This window comes from Aquila chrysaetos, chromosome 2, assembly GCF_900496995.4.
Source record: "Aquila chrysaetos chrysaetos chromosome 2, bAquChr1.4, whole genome shotgun sequence".
Taxonomy (NCBI): Eukaryota; Metazoa; Chordata; class Aves; order Accipitriformes; family Accipitridae; genus Aquila; species Aquila chrysaetos.
Window position 1 is genome coordinate 6,432,536 of NC_044005.1, and position 24,214 is coordinate 6,456,749.

Below are 24,214 nucleotides of genomic sequence, written 5' to 3' on the forward strand. Positions count from 1 at the left end.
AATATGCTGATGACTGAGAGACACTAAGATATGCTGGTAATGGGGCCAGCCAAGAGCCAGAGAGAGAATAAATAAACATAATTTGGTAGTGACAGTCTGTCTGGCATTGTACTGTGGTCTGCTAAGATTTCTTTTTTAAAGGATGCAGTAATTTAGTGAAAGCAATATGGTGAAAGGGCTCTGGTATTATCGATTAGCTTTGATCCATAAATTGCTGCTGAGCTCCTTGAAAATGCCTGAGATAAGGACAGCCATGCAGGATAGACTGGGGCCAGATCCAGACTGATGCACAGGTCTCGATGGTGCTAGCACCACAAAATGTGACTTCAAAGCCAACTTGAGTGGGAATGAAGGGGCTTTTACTAGTCTGTGGTGGGTCTTGGCTGGGTGTAAAGCTAATGAAACCGGACCTACGCAAGACCTTCAGGTCCTTGTACAGTTTAGGGAGACTGTGGTGGGCCACAGTGACGGGGAAGCCTATTTGAAGGTGTCTCTCAGGATGTGTATGAATTAAGCCCTGTGGAGATGGCTTGCCGAGCTGGGAGATGGAGGGGAAGCAGAGACAACCCAAACCAGTGACTAGCAGGGCATGATGCAGTATGTCCCATCATGAACCATCATGAGTGCTGGATTCCTCCAGTCTCCTAATGCACCCTTTCTATCACACATTTTCTCTTGGTTTTAGGTGAGTTTCCACACCCATAAGTGGGTTGCAGCCTCTTGGGCTATGGGAAATACATGAGTTGAAACCTTATCCCTTGAGATGCTCCCTCTATGGGAGGTTTCTTTGCAAGCTTAAGTTGGGCAGTGTTATCAGAAATGCTTATTCCCATGGACAAATTTGAGCATTTGAGCCCTGTTTGGAGGAAATTTGAACAGATTGCCTTCTGAGCGGTGAAACAGCTACATTTCATAGGGACCTAGCCCTTAAGTGACGTAAAATATTCATTGCTTCTGTGCAATGCTTGCTGGCCTGACTTCCCAAAACATTGTTATGTCTCAGCATTGCAAGGATTATTGCATATATCTGAGTGCACAGCTCAGATCCCTCAGTCACAGATTTCCTATAGCTGTTATGTCACTGGCACCATCAGCAGGGCTGGTAGCAAAGAGTGGACTCATGCAAGGATCTTTTTGTGTAGGGTCAGGCTTCCACAGAGCCTGGAACTGGCAAATGCATTGCAAGTTGCCAGCAAGTCTTTGCTGCCTTTGCCTGATGATCCTCCAGACAAGCACATTCTCAGCCTCTGGTGATTGAAGGCCAACATTTTATTGCATCGGGGATCAGCTGTGGTCAGATTTGGCAAAGCCAATGACATCTTGCCAGCTGTAAGATGCATAGTCCAAGGCTGGAGCTTCTTCAGAGAAGCACTGTAAGGAAGAGTATCCCCTTCTCATGGTTTGATTGTAGAAGGAAAGCAGCTTATTTTAAGCATCTGGTCTTGCAATGACCTCCAGAGTGCTCCAAGGCTGATCAGGGAAGTCACAGGCTTTTCTTTGGACCATCACTGCTTCCTTGTGGGTCTTTATGGATAGCACACTTGCTAAGCTCTTTCTCACAGCACCAGGTCCTTTTGCAGATGGAGCTGGAGCTCTCTTGACTCATCCTCCCACTGAAGTCTGTACCCACCTGGCTCCAAGTCAGTGACATGTTGCCCATCCAAACTGCCACTGTTTCTTCAGGATCAGGCCATGCGTGCTGGTCTTCAAGGGCCTGGATCCAAACCCTAGAAGTGTCCATGGAGAAATTCCTGTTTGTTTCAGCTTTGGACCTGGTGCCAAGTTCTCAGCACTGTGCTGAGTACGAGCCAGGATCCTGCTGGAGGCAATATCTGATGCAGCACCATGTCACTGCTTTGGATTCCCTGTCTTCAGCTTTTAAAACCCAGAATAAGTATTTCACTGATCTCCCTACAGTTATTCAAGAGCACAAGATGGGAATACACTTCCTTGAATCATCAAGGCTAATCCCCTCCTCCCTCTGGCAACCATGCCACTCAAATCCTTGCATAAACCTCAGTTTTGGTGGTAATTAAACTGTTTGGCCCTTTAAACCATGGCTAGTCTCTCATATATGTTGCATCCTTTTTCTGCCCAATATGCAAGTGTGTTGTAGAGTCTTTTCTAGCAGAGCTTGGCTGCTGTCATTATCAGCTCACACCTTCTACTCCCACCCCATCTGTGCCTGGCGCTATTTTCATGCATAATACATCGATCATCTGCAGCCTGGTGGGGGGGAAATCATCACTTCAAGTCACTTGTCTGAATTCAAGCCACATCTGAGCTGTATCCTTTGCTGAATCCCATATCTATAGTCTGATATGGGGGGTGGGGAACCAGCCGGAAGATCTCAGGCTCCTCCTGTCTGCAAGGACTCCAAAGCAAATACTGCTTGCATTTAAAAGCCTTTGAGAGCTTTATGGGCCACAGTCAAAGCTGGTGGAAATCCATGCAGGTCTGCAGCACCCTTGCAGCAATGCCAGCTGACACTAGGCAAAGGATAAGGGCTGTGTGTGTTTGCATATCTTGGCTTTCTGCAATGCAAAGGATCAGGCTCTCCTCTTTTGCAGATTGTCTGCGACCCCATGAATGTTTACTGATTTTCAAGCATGCTACTCTTAATTTGCGACAGCATTGCTGGGAAGAGCACTGGTGTTTCATTTTGGAATACAGATCTTCAAAGAGTAACGTACACTTAACAAACTTGATTTTGAAGTCTCTCAGGAAGGCTTTGAAAACAAAGGCTCAAATTCCAGAGTAAGTAGAAAGTCCTTGGTTCCTAGCGGTGAAAGCTTCCTACCAGAATTATTCCCAGAGGCAGTATAGACTTTGCATTTTGCCTCATCTAAATGCATTAGGAGGAGTATTAAATTTCACACGTGCTGCATGTTGATGTAATTCTCCTGACATGTCTGTTTGCACCATTATGAAATAAGGGATTTCCTTTCCTTTTCTTTCCACATTTGCCCTGCTCTCTAGGGATCTCAAGGATATGATCCATTGGCATACGAGGATTATGCCTTTTACACAGAGGACTTAAAAAAAGCTTCGTCATTGTGCTAACAGAGGTCTCAGGACAACATCCCACATTAGCAGTGCTTGACTTAACTGACAGCCTATGGCTGGAAGAGATCCATTAATCTTCCGTGTCATGATCCCTCCAGGCACTCCCAGCCCTGCTCAAACTATGTGCAGCTCAGTTCTTCGGATGAACACTTTGGTGCAGGAGGATCTTGAGGGTCTTTTCATGTAAAAACAACACCTCTGTGCCCTACAAGAGTTGGGGAATCTGGCATCTCCTTCATTAATTTTTCTTTGATCTGGTGTTAAGGGGGAGTATATGTTTAAATAAACAGCCCCTGGATCTTCCCCCAGTTATCTGCAGGTGCAAGGTTAGGCTGGAGGATGCTCTCTGCCACCCTGCGTACCTCTCTGCAGCCTGTGGAAGAGTGGTCAGCAGTCTCCGTTGGGTCTCACACCTCTGCTGGCTCAATGCTTGGCGTCAGGGGCCGTTCTGCTGTACTTGTGTCTTTATTCTGCACCACACTGTAACAGGGACAACGTCAATGCCTGCTTTGAGCAGAATTTGGGGCCTTCCCAATAAATTTTCAATGCATTTAAAGCTTGTGGGCTGTAAGGAGAGGGCAGAGTTAAGGGGAAGAAAAGGTAGAGATGGGATTTTTTTAAGCCTTTTTTTTTCCTAATAGGCAAATTTACATTGCTAAAAGAGTGGCATAAAATGAACTTAACAGGCCAAGGGTAATAGAGGAGAAAACCAATTTCTTCATCAGTTAACATCAACCTTGCTACATAGACTTGAAGGCATGCTGCCTTACATCACTGGGGGATCCGACCGATGTTTATGTTCTCAGATCCTTTATCCAGGGCTGATTGCTGTGTTTCTCAGCTCATCAGCTGCATGGCACACAGGAATGTGTACTGGAAGAGATGAATATGCATATGGTTTGAAAAAGTACTGGAGGACATGCTTTGCTTTTACCTTCATGTAAAGTTGTCAGCAAAGAGACTGTTATTCTTAAGAACAAAAGTTATATGTGTGTATGTGTGTATGTGTGTGTGTGTGTGTGTGTGTGTGTGTATATATATATAGCTGATGAGCACCTACATGCACGGAGGCACACATGGTCTACATCAGTACAATGTGCATGTAAAACGCTTGCATGCACAGCTACAAAGTGCATCCCTTGGTTTTGTCTGTGAACCGAGCACTTTTTCCAGGTGAAATGGAAACCCTCCTGTCTGTCTGTCTGTCCCAGGTAGGAAAGCAGGACTGCAGGAGGGTGTTTCTGGAAGTCAAAGCCTGCAAGTGGGGTTTTTCTGCACCGTTTGCGCTGTGTGTCTCTCTTGCTTGGGTTAGTGCTGACATCTGGAGGCTATGCCGTGGCAGTGTGTGTGCACAGTTATTTCTACATGGCTTTTTGCTCATCTTCATGGTTGCATTTTGTAAGAAGCACCTTTTGGCTATCCTGCTATGCCAGGGTGATTTGACCCTGGGGCATGCCTAATTGTCTGGATATATTTGCTGAAATCCTGTTGCTGATTTGGGTAGCATTTAGCATGTTCACTCTGGTTCCCTCTGTTAGTGACATCTGCTCGTGACGTGGTCAGTAGACATGAGCCCAAACTCAAATAAGACAGGTCTGGATACAAGACAAGCTGTGATCTGACCAAGTTTAAAAGTCAGGGAAATCTGAATTAGGTTTTCAGATGATGGCAAACGGACTTACTGTCTCAGCTGATGGACATCTGGAGCATCGCTGCTGTTCACAAGGTGGGGGTTAACCTACGGTGCAGGCTGTCTTACACTGCTGACCCCCAAAATAAGCCCCTATCCATAATCCCATGGGAAAGAGTGCTCTGCCTGTCCTTCTTCTCTGTGCCACCTCTCCTCACCATGCTGTCACCACGTATGACGGATGGCCCTGGTGCTGGAGTGACAACATTTTTGTAACTCACTTCTCTGCTTTTTGGCATCTGTGAGGCAAGTAAAGGCTTTGGGGTTTTTAGCATGAGGTTGCCATTCTCTGCTTTTGTCTATGAGCCATATTAACTGAGAAAACTGTGTGCCAAGGCAAGGCTCTTTATATGGAAATTTCTAGTCCTGCTTTTAACCTCCCAGAAGTGTAGCTGAAAGGCACCCTGGCTGCTACACCAAAGCCCTACCCACTTTGGTATGGCTTATTACTGTTTATTACTACAAATACCAGCATGCAAATTGTCATGCACCAGAAATCGTGCTTCTCCCTTAACATTTGCATCCTAAGAGGATGTTTTCCACCTTAGCTAGCCGGTTTGCCAAGGCAGGCTGAGCCCCTGCAGAAGGCTGCAGGATGATGGCTGGGAAGTGTTGTTACCAAACCCCAGCCCTACAAATGAACCACATTTGAGCAAAGGACCTGGACAGCTTGTATTCAGGCTTTTGCTCAGAGACCTACTGCAAGCAAGGAATAGACTTTTACAGTCACTGCTGAGAATTCCACTTTTTGGTTTCCTCCTGGCAATTCGTGGCTATTTGGCATCACCAAATTGTGCTACCACTGCTGATATTACATGCAACCTTTAAGCACTTTGTAGACCTTGCTTCTGGGCCATGTTTCTCTAGAAGCATTTCTGGGACTGTAGTGAGCTCTGCTGCACCCATTCTTCATCCCATCACCAACTTGAGGGCTGTAAGGAAGAAAGAAATAAGGAAGAAAAGGAAGAAAGGGGAAAAAAAAATCTGTTAAGAAAACATTTATGTATTGGAATTTTATACTGGCAATTGGGAAACTGGCCAAAGTTCTGCAGAGTTGGGCCATTAATCTTTAGTTGATTTATATATACTTTTGGGCAATATACGTGCCCTGATCCCAGCATTTCTGTTGCAACAGTCTTGCACAATAGAAATGGTGTCTAGCTTCTGCAGGTTTTGTGAAGAGGCAGACTGCTCGAATAGGGAGAATTGGCATCTAGCAACTGGAAGATGCCTATACTGGGCTTCTTGCATCTTTCTTGTTCTGAGCCAGTGTGTATTGTATTTTGAGATGAATGCCTGGACTTTTGAAGTTGAGAATAGACAGATCTCTGCTTGGGTTTCATCCTTGGTTTCTAGCAAATGTCTAAAGCCATTTTAAATTTAAGACCTTAACCTTGTTTTTAAAGCACTCAGTGAGTCATTTAAATGAATGGAACTGTGAATTCTGGGGGATTTTCAGCAAAAATTCTGGCTTATGTTTTTTTCTGGTTGTGATGCATGATTTTCTCCATGCCTTGCTATGATGAACAAACATCTTTTACTTTGAAAAGCTGGATTCACCTCAAGCCACATTTGTTCTTTGAGAATATTAGCATCCTTCTGGCTAATCCCTCTCAAGGAAGCCATTAACTTAAATTGTAAGTTGTACCTCTCTTCATTTTTCAATGACGCATGCTTGTTACTATTATTGTTCTGCTTATCAGTTTATCTCTCTTTCTGGGGATGTATTATTTCATGCTTCGGCATCTCACCACAGAAGTACAGCTATGGTTTCCAACCACATATGTGAGAATAATTGAAAGAGAAATTTGGAAAGTCTTTATTCAGATACATGTCTCCTAAATCATGTTGAACCGGTAATTAAATGGATTCAATAATTGCCCTAACTTTAACTCAGCAAAATGAGCCTTTCCAAACCTCTGGTAGAGAATTATCCTAATCAAGTCCAGAACCCCTCATGATAGAAAATGCTGAATTTTCTAAGCAGATTTGGAGCTGTTTGAGTTCATGGCCTGAGGTGGAGGTGGGGCTGGCTGCGGGGATGCAAAAGCATGGATGAAGTTCTCTGGAGGGCAGCATTTTTTCTTCCCCCCAACTTTTTAGCCCCAGAAGAGCTAAATATTGACTTTTCTAGCATGGAACCAGCAATATTGCCCCATGCCGGTCTTCAGCCCAAAGTGCCAGGGATCCCAGGGATCCCCTTTCCTTACAGTGTGAGAGCTGGTATAAAACCTCACAGGAAAGCCTCAAGACCACTTTGAATCCTGCTGGAAGGGTACAGGGGGACTTGGCTGACACCAAAATCTGATTTTTTTGTTTCTTCGGGTGTGATTGTGAGGGATGGAGAAAAGGCCTTTGGAGAGTAATTAGTTATGTTTGTTAAACCAGTTCTGAGCTGGATCCAGTGCCTTTTGGTCACAAGTCAGGCAAGAAAGCACATGTCCAAGTGTGACAGAGTGGAAAACAGCATGTGTGTGGCCCACGTTTAGTAATTTCTGTAAAAAAATTATCCCCCTGGCTATATGATGTTACTTTAGCCAAGCTGTTCCACTGCTTTGACTAGTCTCTCCGCTTCCAGAAGAAAACTAATCTCTCCAAATGAACTGGCTATTAATTGAAGGAGACCTCGAAAGATCCCTAAACAATCCCATACATTAATTAAAGACAGATCAAAGTGCAGTTTCTCCTATTCTCTCTGGAGGCAATTGAATTTCTGAGGGGCTTCTTTCTGAGGGAAAGATAATTCCTCATAGCATTTCCTTGGTTTCAAGTGCAGAAATGCACACTGTTTGCTAGCTGGCAGCAAAGACGTGGGTGATGTATGAGGAGCAGCCCAGACTGAATGCAGGAACATGCTGCTCCCATTTAATCCAAGATAATATATTTCATGATCATACTCCTGGAGTTTTTCAGCAACTGGTTTAATGTATGGGAAAGTATTTGGCTTGCTTTGGAAATGTTTCCCATTTGAAAACAAGCTGTAGTGGGAGAGCTGGCAGTTGCACACGAGGTTGCTCTGTGAAAATTGGATTTCCCTGAGTGGCACAGTGGGGCTGGGTCACAGTCAGGGTTTTTAAACAGCTCGCGGGAAAGGCTCCAGACTGTGCAGATCTGCTGATGGAGAACCCCTCTGCCTGGTCTCCGGAGGATTGCTGCTGCCTCGCCACTTGGCAAAAAAGGGATTTCAGAACGGATTTTACTCCTGTTTTCTCTCCCTTGGGCAGGGGGGACGTGCAGAAGAAGAGCCGGAGCCTGGCTTACACTCAGGAATTAAAAGTCTTGGGACCGTTTTAAATCTCCAGCTGTGGAGGAGAAGCTCTGTTCTAACTTTGCTCTCAATTCAAGATTATTTTTCTTAACCTCAACAACTACAGAACCACTAGCTAATTTATTAGTAAGCAATACCGGGGCACCTGGGCCTGGTTGAGAGAGCACCAGACCAGGTGTTTGCCAAAGGTCTCATGCATGAGCTCAGGTGATACACTTAATTTTCTCTGGGGCCCCTACTATCTGCAGAGAAAGCAACAGCTTTCCCTTTCAGGGGTGAAGCGAGGACAAGATCTGCTGCAGTTGTGCGGTGCTCAGAGGATGATAATGCTGGGAGAGGCTGCTTGCTCTAGCCCCAGAGAGATTTGTTACTGTGCCTAAGCCCTTCAGCTTTATTGTTCAGTGTAAGCGTGAGGAACAATATGGCATCCAAAAAAGTTCCTCTCCCACCCTGGCTTGCAGCTTTCCTGGGCTTTTCCCTTGCCTTTCCCAGCAGAGAGGACCACACACCCTTTGGTGCTGGCTCTTTCTTCCACATATCTGCAGCTTCTATCTCCACCCCTCCTGCTGCATGAGGCACTGCCTGCCCTTGAGGCTGCTGCAGAGTGGGCCAGCTCATCCTGGCCCCAAAGCCTGCACCCAAACCTGCCATTTTGCAGATTTTTTTCTGGAACAATCCCTTTCCCTGTGTGACAGAGGGTGTGAATGTGTGCCTCGGTCCTGCAGCAGACGTTGTGCAGGGGAAGCTGGTGCATGGGACATGATAGGAGCATACGCCATGGTCAGCGCTGTGCGTGCTGCCAGCAAGGGTCCTTCGCATGATGGTTTGCTGACAGAAAGCTGTCGCATCCCCAGCTGACCTCCACAAAGCTGTTTCAGCATGGGTACAAAGCAGGATCCCTGGCTGGACTAGTTCAGGGTGCCCATTCCCATCTCTTTCTTGAGAATGAGGCATGTTTTAGCCCTTAGCTAGCTCGTAGGAACTGCATAAAAATACTGGTTGGCTTCCTCTGGTTCACACTGACAAATCTGCTGGCCTGGGACTTGCACTGGCCAGGGTTGTACCAGCTACATCAGCTGAACCGCACAGTAGGAGGCAGAGTAAAACTGCCTGAACTTGGCAGAAATGCAAAGGAAGGGTGTCTGCTGCACACAGCCACGAGAGGGCACGAGAAGCAAAGCTGAGACTCTTCTTCAAAAGACCTCCCTGCAGGTCTGAGGATTTAAGAATGGCTAGACTTCTTTCTTAGGGCAGTTATCTGCATTTCTCCTGAGAGCTTTTATGTTCTTTATGCTTGTGGATGTGTTTTTTCTGTTCCCAGGCTGGCATCTGCAGCTGGAGGGACACCTCAATTCTTGGTGCCTGAAGGAGGACAGCCCCATGACGGCTGTTTCTGGCTCACGTTTCCCACATACCCTGGCCCTGGGTGAGTTGTTCAGTACCTCTGTGCCTTGTCTGGAGCAACCACATCCTTACATGGGGAGTGTGGCAAGAGGGGATGAGTTAAAATGTGAATTGCCTGCACCCTATGACAATAGCGGCACAGGGCAGACTGATTTTTGGACACGGGCCGTGTTTGGTTTTCATGGCTCGTTGTTAAACACCCACCAGTGTGAAGGACAGAGAATTTCTCCTATTCTGTTCAAAGAGCCAATGCCTGGCTCTGTGCTTGTGTTTACAGTCAGAGTCCATGGGCTGTCTCTCTTGCCCTTCCTGAAATGTCTAAACAAGCATCCTCAATTGCTCTGTGTTGGAATAAGATATTACCAGCTTGTTTCAGGGCTGCGTTGTGGTATTCGTCATGACAGGGAGCAAGCAGGACAGTGGGAACAAGCTAAAGAAAACCCTCCAGCAGTGTGTTGACTTCAAGATGTTCCCTGGAGGCTCTTCGTTCTCTCCATCAATAGAGACAGCAAATAGACATGGGTTGTGCTGGCCCAGAGGCCCTGCCTGCCACCTTGGTGCTGGGGGTATCAAACACCAGGAACTGACCTGGAAGGAACTATGAGAGACTGTGCAAAATGGCCATCGCACCCCAAGGCAGGACCATCTCTCCCTAAACCAGCCTTGACAGTACCTCTATTAGGGTGGGGATGGGGTTAATTGTCCTTGTAGGAAGGGATGGGAAAAAACAGAAAAGAAAAAATCATGCCTGGAAAATAATAATGTGAGTCAATGCTTGGTGAGAGGGGAAGACAGAGAGGTGAAGAGATCCCTGCCCAGGAGCATCCAGCTGCTTTCTCTGCATGGCTGTGGTGTCACCTTGTGATAGCAACAGGGTCGTGGCTTGCACAAGGACTGCTGTGTCCTATGATACCCCTGCCACCTGGCCCCAGTTTTGGTCAGTTCTTGTTCCTGCTGCCTCAGAAAGGTTTACTGAGAGTGAGACATATTAGGCGAGAAGTCAGCCTTGAGGGCAACACTGGAAAATAATTTGGGGAGGGAAAGAAAGGACATATTTGGTCAGGTCTACATGCCAGGTCTTGAACCAGCAGAGCTGTTTTGGCAAGAAGTGTGGTTTTGTTTGACTGAAATAGTTATGAATTCAACTTCAAGGCTGATTGCATCTTTACAGCCTAAATTTGCTTTATAGCTGTAATTTATTTTCCCTTTCATACAGGAATAGCTCTGGCAAGGGCTGGTCTTGCTGTAACTAACACCCAGAGGGTTAGCCGAGAACAATTATTCACTGTCTGACAAAATAGGAACTTGAGGATATCACGAAAACCTATCAAGTGACATGTTCGGCACCATCAAAGGGAGGTACTTCGGTTACTGTACTGGAGTTACTGGAGGACTACCTTGGTTGGGTCCTGTGGGTGCTGATGTGGGTTCAGCATTTGGGCAAGTTCACGGACTTTGAAGTACAGAGACACCACCTCTTGTTTGGGCAGCCTTTGAGCCACCAACTACTGGAAGAGGGATTGCACCCCATCACAGGGGCATGGCAGAGCTGCCTCGTTCTTATGCTCTTTGGAGGCATACGCTAGTAGGCATGGTCAGAGACAGGATGTTGGACTGGACTGACTTTTAATGTAACCATATACACCCATGGGACTTTTCACCTCTATGACTGTGTCTACCACAGCTGCTTTGCCAGCACTTCAGGGTAGGGTTTTCATGTACTCTTGACACACACAAGGCACCTGATGCATGGATTGAGCCTTTAAAGGCTAGGGTCTTCACCCAGGGATGGCCTGCATGCCAGGCAGTACATCTGAAACACCATGCCCAGATTTGACATCCTTTTTTTTACCTGGTTGAAGGTTAGGCTGCACTGTTTAGACAACACTTGCTCTTGGAAAGCTACCTTAGCACAACACAATAAAATCCTTTTAAAACGACTTTATAGCTCTTATGGAATACAAACATAGCAGCAAGGCTCTGATGCAGTGAGGGCTGCTCCATTCAAACCAGTCTCTGTTCTTATAAAGTGCTGACAGAATAAAATTATTATAAAATTTGAATTAAAGACATGGGTTTATATGTTCTTTATAAACACCATCAGAAAGGTTGTTCAAAGCCACAGGGATAAAGGGTGAAATTGCCTTTATTCATCCTAGTATAAAACAGGAAGAGGTAGAATTAATCATTTCTAACACACTAACCTTTTTCTAACCCTGTCCATTAGATGTTTCTAGTGTCTGAACTGAGCCCAGGTCTTGTGCTTTAAACATGTCTTTCAGATCATAATAGCTTATCCAATATGATGGCTCAAATCAGGCATCTGTTAAGTTATATACCCTTATTTCTTCTTCCAAAGGTGCTATGCAATGCCTCATAAAAGCTTGTGCATATCAGTTCCTGGAAGAGACATGATTTCGTGCAATCAGCAAAATCCAAATAGAACCAGCAAGCTCTACCGTGCCCCTCCTCTGCATTTTTGTGGAAGCACTTTAAAAATGCCTTGCAAAACAAGTGCACTTTTCAGGTTGTTAGCACAACCTAGCTGCAAATTGAGGAGCAAATTTCTTACCATTAATTTCGGGCTTTGTGTAAGTGTAAGTCTTGAGTTCTGAAAGGTCATATCTCAGCAAAAGGTAGGAGAAATTTTATTTCCATGGGAATTTCTTCAGAATAATTCACTAGCAACTCTCCAATGAAGAATTCAATTCTCATATGTTATGGCAATAGTTTTGCTGTAAGAAAAATCATTTTTTTCATTTTTTGTGTGTTCAGAATCTGTTTCTAATGACTCCATTTTCTCTGCATCCCCTCCAGCATGTGGTGGCAGTAGTTCTTCTTCCGGAATAAATTGAGCAGGCCGGTATCTTCTTTGTTGGCTTGCTTCATTGCCCTTACTCACCTTTCCAATTTGATGGAGATCCTTGACAATTATTTTTTCAGTATCTTCTAGTACTGTTGTCAATAAATTAAATAGGAGAGCAATCCAGGCAAGGCCGAAAAGAATCCAAATGGCCACCAGTGTTCGGTAGTAGGAAAAGTAAATCCTGTCAGGCTGTTTACCTGCAGATAAGGGGAGAGAAAGAAAAAAATTAACAAGTTAAAATTGCTTTGCCTGTGTAAAGTGGGCCAGCCTAATGGATTCATCAATGTATTTTACATTGAGTACTTTAAGGTGACTTTTCCATTGTAGTGGAGACTCTCACCTCCCCAGCATTAGGTTAAGGTTGGGCAAGTCTCTTGTTGTTGCAATAAACTGATAGAGGCTAGCACAAACTTGCTGGCCTGTCAAAAAGATATACCGGGATTGAGATGAACTAGTAGCAGAGCAGGATATTTTTTTCCCCTTACAACATACCAATTCCATTTCAACCTCTGCATCTACAGGTAAACGCAATGATGTGGGAAGTAGTGTAAAATTGTGTTGTATTACCTTGAAAATATTCCCAAACTCGCAGAGCACAGTGGGCCACTATAACCACACAACTATTACTACCTAGGTTATTGTAATTCTGTGTACTTCTATAAAGTGTGATTAGAAACTAATAAATATTTGCTTTAAATTATAGGTACCCTTGATCATACAAAGAGAGTAGTTGCAATTCCTACTTTACTTTTGAATGGCTTCAGGAGCTTCCTCCATTAAAAAACTAGGTGACTGATGAGGACTCGCTGACACATGCCAAGAACACAACTTTCTGTGTTGGCAACCAGTGGACCGAAGCTTATTTCATGCAGTCCAAACCTCTTAGCATCAGCCAGTATCCCACACCTGCTTTTCTGCATGGGTCATTTCATTTGTTCCTTCAGACATCAGCAATCCACCACCAACATACAGAAAGCATTTTCTCCTGCTGCACTTAGTCCCACACAATGTTGTCATCATGATACAGCTGATATGGCCCTGGCATCTGCAGGAAAACTTGGTGATACTGCTTATTGAGTGCTATAAGTCACTGTCAAGGGTGACTCCACATAGCAGATAACACAGCAATGTGCCTGGACAGGGAGACCACAAACCTGGTGGATCATTACCCCTTGTGAAGCTGCCCAGAAGGTGCCATGATGCTGGCAACTCTTTTCAAGTCTTGCAGTGCTCTGTACTGCACAGATCGATGTGCAGGATTTTTGTACTTCGTCATGCAAGAGCTCTGGAAATGGGGCAGGATTGGGCTGGTTTGTCCTCATGGATAGATATCCAACAGCTGTTTCTTTTTCTTCTGCTGGGGTTCACTTGGCAGAGGGGATTCCAGCCTTGCTACAAAGCATCTCCTTTTGTGCTCTTATCCGCAGTTCATGATGTGGGGTTAGCAAAGCAAGTAGTAATATCTTTGTATTGTTAACTCAAAACTGTACTTCAGCAGGGCATAAATTCAGTTTACAGCCCAAGGGGAGTTTCACCCTAGAAGTATCACCCATGGGTACGTGTACTACAAACAGTTAAATCCAGACTCTGCCATCTTCCTAGGATATCTCCCTACCCAAAACAGGCTTTATCTCATGCTTGAAGTGCAACAGCTACAAACCAGTTTCGAATTACTAAAATGAAAATAAAGTCAAACCTGTTCTGTTGCACTTGGCTCGCACAAATCCATTTGTCATCTGTAATCAATTCTAAATGCATAATACTCAGAGCAGTCATTGATTCTGCTTGTTTCATTGTGAAGGTGTGAGGCATTAAACTTATGATCATTTTATCACCTTTGTTTAAGGCCAATTGAGATAAATCACAGAACCACAGAATGGTTTGGGTTGGAAGGGACCTTAAAGATCATCTAGTTCCAACCCCCCTGCCATGGGCAGAGACACCTTCCACTAGCCCAGGTTGCTCAAAGCCCCATCCAACCTGGCCTTGAACACTTCCAGGGATGGGGCATCCACAGCCTCTCTGGGCAGAACCTCTGTTCCAGTGCCTCACCACCCCCACAGTGAAGAACTTCTTCCTTACATCTAATCTAAATCTACCCTTTTTCAGTTTAAAGCCATTATTCCTTGTCCTATCAATAAACACTGCAGGGAGAAATATTTCAGCTCCAGTTAAGTCATCCTAAAGAAGATGAAATCACAAAGCCAGAAGGCCTATCTAATTGTTATTTTTTACTGTATTTGTAAAATAATATGGCTGCAGAGGAGGAAAGTGCTATGGAGGTAGTGGTTTTAAGGCTGTGACTTGCTGTCATTATTGTAGAACACACTTGTAATTTGGACAAGGGAAGAGAATGCACCAGTTTGATGTTCACTTTTTCTCCTGCACAGCACCAGCCACTTTGCACCTTCCTGTATTCCACATCACTGAAGTTTGAGGTGTTCAGTATCACACAGGCCAGGGTTATCAGTCCTACAGATGGTTAGGAAAGAAATGCTTGTGCCCTGTTGTCCTCCACTGCAGTGACAAAGATTGGCCCTGGCTGGAGTGAGCAAAGAGGCCACTGTTGTGTAATACAGATTCCTTGCTGATGCCTGAGTTTTGTGTTGTGTTCACAGTAATACTGCTTAACCACTGTTGGAGACAAAGAATCTTTCTCTGGATTATGTGAAAAGGGGAATTTCAGGGGACACTGGTTTCCTGTGCTTTGTAGCAAGAGGGAGCAGTTAGCTGGCTGGGATCACTTGGGGAAATGTGGCCTAATCAATTCATTGCCATTGCATGAATTAACCATCAGCTAGGCTACAAGATCATTACAATCACTAAACTCATGCAAACAAGCAAGATGTCAACTGGATCATCAAAGCACTACCCAGCCTCTTTAGCTGACTCAGAAAAATTAAGGTCAGCAGGGAACATCAGTGTCTGGAAAAGTTTGTGGGCTCCCTCTGCCAAAGTCCTGAGCCTGATGTAAGAAATCTTTCAAACACGTAGCAAGGCTGCCAGCCAGTCTCCAAGGCCCCTCTTGTATCTCTGCAAGGCTTGAGAGCCTAGGGTTTGACGTGTGGTGGATGTCTGTCCATCAGAAAGGGACATGAGGCTTCCAGATTCTCTGTAGGGACAGCACTGGTGCTCAAGTATTAGCTTCAGAGCTTCATTCTCATATCCCCACTGAAGAGAAGTTCAGGCTGGCAAGATGCTGGCCATCTTGCTGTAGAGAAATCTTTGATTTTTCCATGGAGTCCAGGTGTTTGATTGCTTCTTCTGTGGACACTGATTTGGCTCCTGATCATCATTTTGGAGCTCCTGCAGAAGCTTATTCTATGGAGAGTATATTTTGGTCAGCAGATCCACAGAAATGTTTCGGGAAGCACACCAGCATGCTGGAGCGTAGCTTAAACAGTTTGTCTTCAGGGAAATCCTAAGCTCTGGCTTGTGAAGACAGAGAGCCCCCAGTGATGCATAGCAGACTAAAGAAGGCCACTTTTGCGGTCATTTATATGTTTAAGCCCCACTTCTCACAGAGTGAGTAGATTTCCCCACTTTCCCGTGACTGGGATTTCCACCTTTCAGTCTGTTGTGTAAAATCATGGCTTCTGCAATATGAGCACTTATTTCTTTACACTTTGAAACATAAGTCTTAGATGGCTAAAGCAGGGATACCTGTCTTTCTTTGTATGACTGTTGCAAACTGTTCCCTTTTGGTATATGCAAATTCCTAGGCTCCTTGAATTCTCCCCCCACACTTCCCCTTTCCTCCCCAAAATACCTGGCTTCTCTGCAACCCGAAGCACCACATTTCATTATATTTAGACAACTTTGTCAGCACACGCAATCCCAGAGAAATGCGTATTTCCCCCAGAACTGTACAAGGCAAAGACTAGCCAACAACTCAGACAGAAGATTTGTCTCTGCAGTACATTGGTGGCCTGTGCAGTCAACCCACGGTAATTACAGTCATAACCCTGGTGCTTTGCTGTGTCTCCTCCCTGAAATCAACCTTACCTACTACATAATCTCCAAAGCCAATGGTGCTGAGGGTGATAAATGCAAAGTAAATTCCTTCGCTGTAGGACCAGCCCTCTGTTATCTGGAAGAAGAGTGATGGCAAGCACAGAAAAACTAGGATCCCCGTTGCCAGGAAGAATAAAAGGGTCAGAAGTTTGATCTTCTTCTGGAAAAGGAAGAAACCAATTCAATTATAATCATGATTTGACACACTAGCAGGCCATATATAGCGGTGGCTGTCCAAAATGCGTGGCTATCTAGGAATACCTACTAGGACCACAGGAACTGAAGGATTTGTATTTGAGTGCTCTTCCTCTAAAAGTACCGTAGCCTCGCTCTGAAGCAGAAGAAAGCCATGTATTATGAGTGTTGCATGGCCTCAGTAGCCCTGGGAGAGGTAGGCTTTTATCTGATTGTATCATCCTCCAATAACCATGAGTATAGGAGGAATTCCTATCCAATGACTTTTACTGGAGTCAGACTATTTCCACTTTTCAGCAGACTTCAATTTTAGTTTTTAGGTATTCAGGTGTGGCACCTAAAGAACATTCAAATTTGCCTGGGAAAATAGACTTAAAAAAAAAAAAAATTGACACCATTTCTGACAGTACTATCTCCAAGAGTCTTGACTGTTGACTTTATTACTCATTGCATCAGTGCCAGAAATTGGCTCCTACCCAGTGGATACCTTACTACAAGAACACCTTTAACAAATGAGCTCCCAATGAAGAAGTGCCTGGACAGTGACTTTTGAACCATCCTACTTCCCAGCAGTCATGAAGAAGCCTTGACTGGAAAAAAAGGCTTGTTATATATTAAGATTTATCAGCCAGACACACATATAGTTTATGTATAGAATTTTATAAGTCCAGATTGTCTAGAAATTAATGGCAACTGTCGGATAATTTTTCATGCCTTCATGCATTGTGCATGTGCTTGAGTCTATATCTGATCAAGCCTTAGGTTCTATTTAAGTTCCCCAGACATGGGGAGAAATTTAGCAATTTGAACAGGGTTATCTGTAGCGTTCATACCTTGTCCTGAAAGAGAATTACAGTAGGAGACACAGAAAAGCTATTTTCACTTCCTCAGTAGTGGTGAGAGAAGGGGAGGAGCTGCAAATAACTTGGGGCATAACCAGGCAAGACACATCTTTCTCTAGCCCTTTACAGGTGCCTCCTCACCTTTCAGCAACTGGGATCAAATGGACAACTTCAGCCTGATGTTTCCTTTCTGTCAAAGTCAAGGGAGAAGAGGGATTGAAGGACTGCATAATGAATAAGGAAGGGTGACACACTAGACATTGAGTCAATATCCATTGAAACCCCTACAGCTCACCTGCTTTTTATAGCTTTTTACAGTTCACCTGCTTTTTCCTGCCTCAAGATGAGATGCTTAATCATCTCTCTCTTTACTGGTTATAAAGGGAGACAGACACTTCCCTAGAGTGTTAGCTCCTGAGATAAGTGTCTAGAGAAGCAGGATGAGGCGCCCACTCCATTGATTGCTGAAGGGGGCTGGATGTCTGCCATTTAGATGGGTAGACAAAATGCTTCCCTTTCTCTGAAAATATCCTCTATGGTTGCCTTGTCTGTTTAGCTCTGCAAGTGAAGAATGTGTCTTTCCCTCTCCTAGCACAATGTTTAACACAGCATGAGAACAAATATAATAGAGGATAATGCCAGCATATATCTTGAGAAAAAAAACCTAGAAATGAGCATATAAATGTGCCTGAGTAAGTAAAACTAATTACCTTTCTCATTCCTTTTTCGTACAGGAATTTCCCCAGCTTTTTACACAGCAGTGAGAGCATCTTACCAACACGGTGCAGAAAAACAATATTCAGAGGGATTCCAAACAGAGCAAAAAAGACACAGAAGATCTGGCCCCCAGTAGTTTTAGGATGTAGCGTGCCATAACCTATGAAAAAACTGGGTCAGAGGAGATATTCCAGAGAACTGAAGCAGTCCACAGTCACATTCACACCTACCCCAGCCTGGCCTGCCTTTGACCCCAAAAGATGTGGCTAGGACTTCTCAGTTCACATGCACACTTTTTTCTCTGAAAAAGGCGGTAAGCAAAGTGATTTACCCTCCATGTTTTGGGAGATGCAGAGAGCGCTGTGTGCTCCCAATCCAGCCTTAGTGGGAATGGAAGCACAATCTAAAAGCAGTTATGGAAAACATGCTCTGTCCTGTGACAAATACATGGAAAGACAGAAACCAGATGTGTGGGGACCTGGAAGACATCAAGGCTGGAGTCCCAGGCTGTTTGTCATGTCAGAATCACATATAGCCATCTTCAGCTTCTTGTTGATCTGCCTGTGTGTTAATGACCTCCCTGGCTAACTGCCAGTAAGTTGGTTATGTCCAGATACTGGCTCCAATCCTGGAGGCAGTGCAGTGTGCATTAGAATAGATGGTGCTAATTACTCCAGACCTTACTGGTGGCTGATTTATTCATGCCAGAGAGATATTTGTCTTAAAGTCCTACTAAAAGAGTATTTATCTAAGTAGTGGAACAACGGCTGCAGAACTCCAAACATGTCCTTTAATGGACTGGAGAATGTTCCTTTTAGATCCCATGAGGTACATCCCTGAGTGCAAGAGTCCTGTACTTTGTGTATGTCCTTACTCTATCAGTGACCTTGAGAAAAGGCACTTTCCCAAGCACAGTTCATCTCAAGGCATTCATTACTTGGAAAATGCAATGTTTTCTTTGGGGGGAAAGACAAATAAAACAACTGAGTGATTTATTGGCTACTAGGCCCCAAAATGCTTGGGCTGTCTGTGCTCCCTGTTGCAGAAATATTCCATTTTCATGACAAAACCTAGTGAAGATGGGTGGAAGTACCTGATGTACCTTCACAACAGACCTCTGCAGTGAAGCTGCAGAGAAACAGGCAAAGCTGCGCTTTTTCTGGGACAGCCTGTCTGCCTCACTAGGGAAAGAAATTTGATGGGAAGCGACTGATTTGTTTGGCATAGAAATGCTGTAATTAAAAAAATACAGTAATACAGGTGGTGGCAAGGAATGGATTGGCTAGTAGCAGGTGCTGACAAACCAGGGAAGCTTTATCGATATGTGAATGTTGTTGTAACCATGGAACTTTGTCATTGATGTGATGGGTCAGAAGTCTTTCTTTCTTCTACAGTAGGAGGTCTCCACATGGGTTCATGCAACACCTACACACCTGCCATGATGCTGGGACACCACTGCGTCCCTTGTGACCTGTCACACTCATGGATCAGTGGAATAGTTGTGTCTAGGGTGTAGTGGGAGTAAGGCCTCAGCTGTACTCTGCAAAAACATAGGTTTGACTTTCACTGCATGAAAGCAAATCATGAAAGCAGGAGCCAACAGTGTGGATTTTATGCTTAAATTTGGAAGGCCTGCACTTTTTTGAAGGCACATTTGAGAGAAAGGGAGAGGCAGATAGCGGCAGGCAGCCCCTGAAAAGGTCAGAACAGCTTGAAGCAGCAGTGTAAGTCTCAGCACTTGCCTTACCCCCTTCCCATTTTTTCCTCCTGGCATATTACTAATTCAGTATGTGCACTAACGGCTCAGCACAGGTTATTGAGACAGTGTCCATGCCCCAGCAGAGTTCATTTCTTTCCTACCATTCTTTTATGCTTTACAGCACTCTCGGATTTAAAGCCTGTTTGACCCTAGAATAAAGACCAGGAAAGTGAAATTTATCTCCTACCCACAACTGGCAGCAGAGTGAACATTTTAACAGATGGCTCAAAAAGAAGAAACAAGTCAGAAATAATATGAAAGGCCACTGGTATTTCACAAGCCAAAATAATGCACAAAGAGCTGTGCAGTGGTGAGGTCTCAGGACCAAGTCCATTGCTGCTTACCATCCATGACAATAAAGGGCTCGAGTTTTTATCCTTGAAAGTATTATCCATTCAGGTCCTAATAACCAGACATAATAAGCATCACACACACACAAACACACATACATGGAAAGCATTAGACCTACCTATTGTGGAGACAACTGTGCCTGCAAAGAAGAAGGAGTTACTGAAATCCCAGTTGCTGTCTTCAGTCTGTGATTCATTTCCAACAGGGTATACTCCATTCTGAATGGCTTCAGTCAGGTTCTGGGAGGGAAGGCAAAGTTTGATATCAACATGGCTGGTTTTCTCAAGTGCTTGCTGCAAGAATACTACAGATTTAGCCAACTACTGCTCCTTTCCTGTGAATACCACTCACCTGTCCTCAGCAATATCTGACACTATTCACACCTTTACCTCCAAGGTTGGGTAGCAGCCGGCTCATGTTTTTGAGTGTTAGTCCTTTGCCCTGTTTATGCTGGCTGCTCTAGTGAGTGTTAGAACTTGTTTCTTTTAGCGTGATCAAGGACTTTCTTTTAGGCTAAGTACTTTGGAAATAATGATCCTATAGATGACTAGGAAATGGCAGAGCAAGATAGCCCACCAGCTTAAGTGATGAAGTGGCTGGTTGCTGGTTTTGAGTTCGCCCTTGAGACAGCAGTGGTGGATCCAGGATCTAATAAATCACCTGTATTCAGTCACACTGAGCAGTGACTCTGATCCCTCCCAGAAGGGCATCAGTGAGTTATAGCAGGGTACATGTGACTACACAGAGAATTTCATTTTAAGGCTGTATTCTGATTAGTGTCACAGATTTAAATTCAGAGAAAGTCCATTGATTTGCAAAGCATTACACTTGGTGAGACCATGTGAGAGACTAAAAGAGTTAATGTCTCAAGCATTGTGGTGGGGCAAGTTCTGCATAACAATGAACACTGAACCACAGGTGCACCGCATATGGCCAAAGATCAAACAACGGTTATGCCTGCAGGGAAGGAGAAGTTACTCCCCAAAGGACCCCCAAGCCCACTGACCCATTTCCCAAAGGTTCTGAAAGCACAAACTGCACATGACACCTAATTAGCCTAATGACTTTGAGTGCCTGCCCAAAGGAGGGGCAAGGAGATGGTAAAAGGACACAAACTGAAACCCCATGCACGCACACTCTCTGGAACTGGACCTCTAGGCTGGACCCAGGACCAGTGAAATCTTTCTTTTCTTTTCCTTTTTCTCTCTCTGTCTCTCTTTCTCTCTCCTTTTCCATAGTCCCTGCACCTCATTGCTTTAGACATAAACCCGTTGATCAAGTCTGGGACTAGGAGTGGATCTAGCCACCCCCAGGCTCTTCTCTGAGAAGGAGTCTAGAAAGCAAGGGGGTCCGCTCTGAACCTTGTGACTCAACGGGAGGACTCTCCTTCTTCCCCGAATTGATGTATATGGTTACTACGGGTTACACGGTTTACTGAGGTAGTTTCATGCCAATGCCTGTTGAGAGAAACCCCACTACCATTATGCATCCCAAGTTCAGGCTGCTTCTGCCATGAATAAAATGTTGAACTGATCGTTTGGTGTCATCTCACCTTAATTTAGCCTGAGGGAATTCTGAACTCACCACGACCCCTCCCTGGTCTGTCCAGCCCAGGTCATGACAGACCACAATCAGAATTCAGCCTGACTTATACACTCTTCTCCAAACTGCATGCGTGAACACACATGCACATATTTATATTGAGGCCTTTGAGATGAGGTTAGATGAACATCTGTCAGAGATGGTTTGCCTTGAGTTGAGACTGCCCTGCCACAGGGGTTTGACTAGATGTTTCTCCTAAGCCCCTCCAGCCTTATTATCTATCATGTCATGCATTTTCAGACTATTCCCTTCTTCCTTGGTTTTAACTCTAAGTAAGTGCTGTTAATTTTTTTTTTAAGTTAAAAAAAATAAATTAAAAAACCCAAACAGTATCCAGCTGTCCCTGCCTTTAGCAAACAGAGAACATTGGACCGGACATCTGAAAGGCAGGCTGGTTTGTACAGAAACAGCCTACAAAAAATGCAGGGCTGAGTCCTGCCAGAGGCAAGACACAAGCTGGAATAAACTGCACCAGAAAAGTTTAAACTGCCCCTTCCTCCCTCACTATATTTTTTGCTGCTGTCCCAGAAAAATCAAAGCTAACAGAAATCATTCCACAACCCTTGCACAAAGATTTCATTTTCTTGAAAAGTTCCTCTTTTTTTTTCTCCTTCCCTACCTGCCAAAAAAATTCAAGGTGAAGAGGGTGCGTGCATATGTGAACTGAGGGCTGGATTGCTGGTTGTTTATCAGAAATACCAGCTCTTCCCCTCCTTTCCTCATCATGTGAACTGGCCCGTTAAGAGCTTCGTTAGTTTCCCATGCGGAGATGCTTACAGCAAGGCTATTTGCCCTCCCCATTTTCTTCTGCACTGTAGCAGATAGAGCTAGAAAATACCGCAGATGAAGAGACAACCATACTCATTCTCAGCTTCCTGTGCTGTGACCAGAAACACCTTTCCCTCGGCCAGGCTACCTGTTTCACTTCTACAGCATCTTCAAAAAGTAAACCCTGACTATGCCACCCTCCTTGTAGTGATTTGAGCTTCTTTTTTTCACCCAACAGATTACTTCAGACGTTGCTGTATTGTTGCTTCGTGCTATCTATGACGCTGTTGTAAGTGGCAACCACAGCCATTCATTTTAGACAATCTCATTTTTACTGCCATGCCATCCATTGTAGATGAGCACAGCCCCACTGAAAGTCCAATTAGCAGGAGGCAAGACCCCACAAAGTCCAGACATCGTGGGATGGGGACTGTTAATAGTTAACACACAAGGTTTTGTCAAGTTACACAAGCTGTATTTACCATCAGTGTGACCTGCCTGCTCAGACCAGAGAGTGAGCTTGGGGTTTGCTAAAATCATCCAAATGATCAAATCAGTAGGAAAGCAGTGAAAGATATCTGTGTAGCAAGGCTGAGTAGGAAACAACATCTCACAGGGAAACAGGAGAGAGAAAGGGCTTCTGCAGGACTGGCACTTACCTTCATAAACTGCTCCATCTCTGCCACCGTGAGGTGGGTGAAGCTCTGCAGAAAAGCTTCCTTCATCTGGGCAGCTGCTATTTTCTCCTGCTTCTCAGCAGTCCTCTCCAGTGCCTGGAACACAGCTGCACCCACCAGCAGGTAGACGAAGTAGCCGGCCACCAGCAAACCCGTCTGCAGCTTGCCACTGCACATGGCCTTCAGTGGGACACAGCAAGGGATAGGGAAATGAAAGGTGGTGACTGGTAAATCCCTCGCGCTCCTGGGAAGCCTCCCCCAGGCAGGAAGAGCCCTCCCAGCTCCAGTTTCCACTGAGATCCTGTGCTGACAGGGACAGCGAGCTGTCAAATATGTTCATGGGGAAGTTGGGAAAAACCCAGAACACCAACGCCCCTCCCACCCCCAAACTTTCCACTCTCTGGGTTGCATGCTGTTTAGGGATTTCCTCTTGTCTGTGAAACTCTGCCTTGCTGAGTTCTCAGGAAAAGTGGGTCAGGATGTGAGGAGCTGGCAGGTGGCCATCTCTGCTCAAGAGGCTCTGGGGACAGGTGAGGATAGCCTGCAAAGGGCCCACAGGGGAGTTTACTTGGAAAAACATTATTTTCCCTCCTCTGCCTCCTGCTAACTCTGAGAACTGGACTCCAGAGCAAGCCCTGATGGCCCCAGAAGACCCTTCTTGCCCTGTGCTCAGGCGCAGCTTCAGGAAAATACAGCTGGGCTGCTCTAATGGGCTTTGCTTGTCTGCTTGCAGTGCAGGGCAGGGTCATGCAGCCCGGCACGGCTACAACAGCTCATAGCAAAACCTTGGACATAGAGGCAAATGGCTGCAGGTTGCATATGTACCAGGCCTGGATGTGTTCTTCTGCCAACGTTTCCTATGCAGTGTATATGACAGAGGACATTACAGTGTTGCTGGGTGCACAATTAGATGGATTAAAAAATGGTTATGCCATCAGATTCATAGAATCATAGAATCATTTAGGTTGGAAGAGACCCTTAAGGTCATCGAGTCC

At 44.9% G+C, this 24,214-nt stretch overlaps 1 protein-coding gene across 8 annotated transcripts; it reads right to left on the reverse strand.

Moving 5' to 3' along the window:
• Nucleotides 1–664: 664 nt before the first annotated feature.
• On the reverse strand, nt 665–23,548 carry LOC115338600 (potassium channel subfamily K member 16-like). Of its 8 annotated transcripts, none has more exons than XM_030007246.2 (6): nt 23,202–23,518; nt 20,291–20,411; nt 18,056–18,222; nt 16,300–16,468; nt 12,331–12,491; nt 665–3,939 (listed from the first exon to the last, which is right to left on the reverse strand). In XM_030007246.2, exons 1-6 carry the CDS (start codon nt 23,394–23,396, stop codon nt 3,904–3,906), a joined length of 849 nt encoding a protein of 282 aa, XP_029863106.1. In that variant the 5' UTR covers nt 23,397–23,518; the 3' UTR covers nt 665–3,903. The 8 variants fall into 8 exon arrangements, with proteins under 8 accessions (XP_029863106.1, XP_029863107.1, XP_040976347.1 ...); XM_030007247.2 differs by lacking the exon at nt 665–3,939 and adding an exon at nt 4,118–5,688; XM_041120413.1 differs by lacking the exon at nt 665–3,939 and adding an exon at nt 11,557–12,163.
• Between the last annotated feature and the right edge of the window lie 666 nt (nt 23,549–24,214).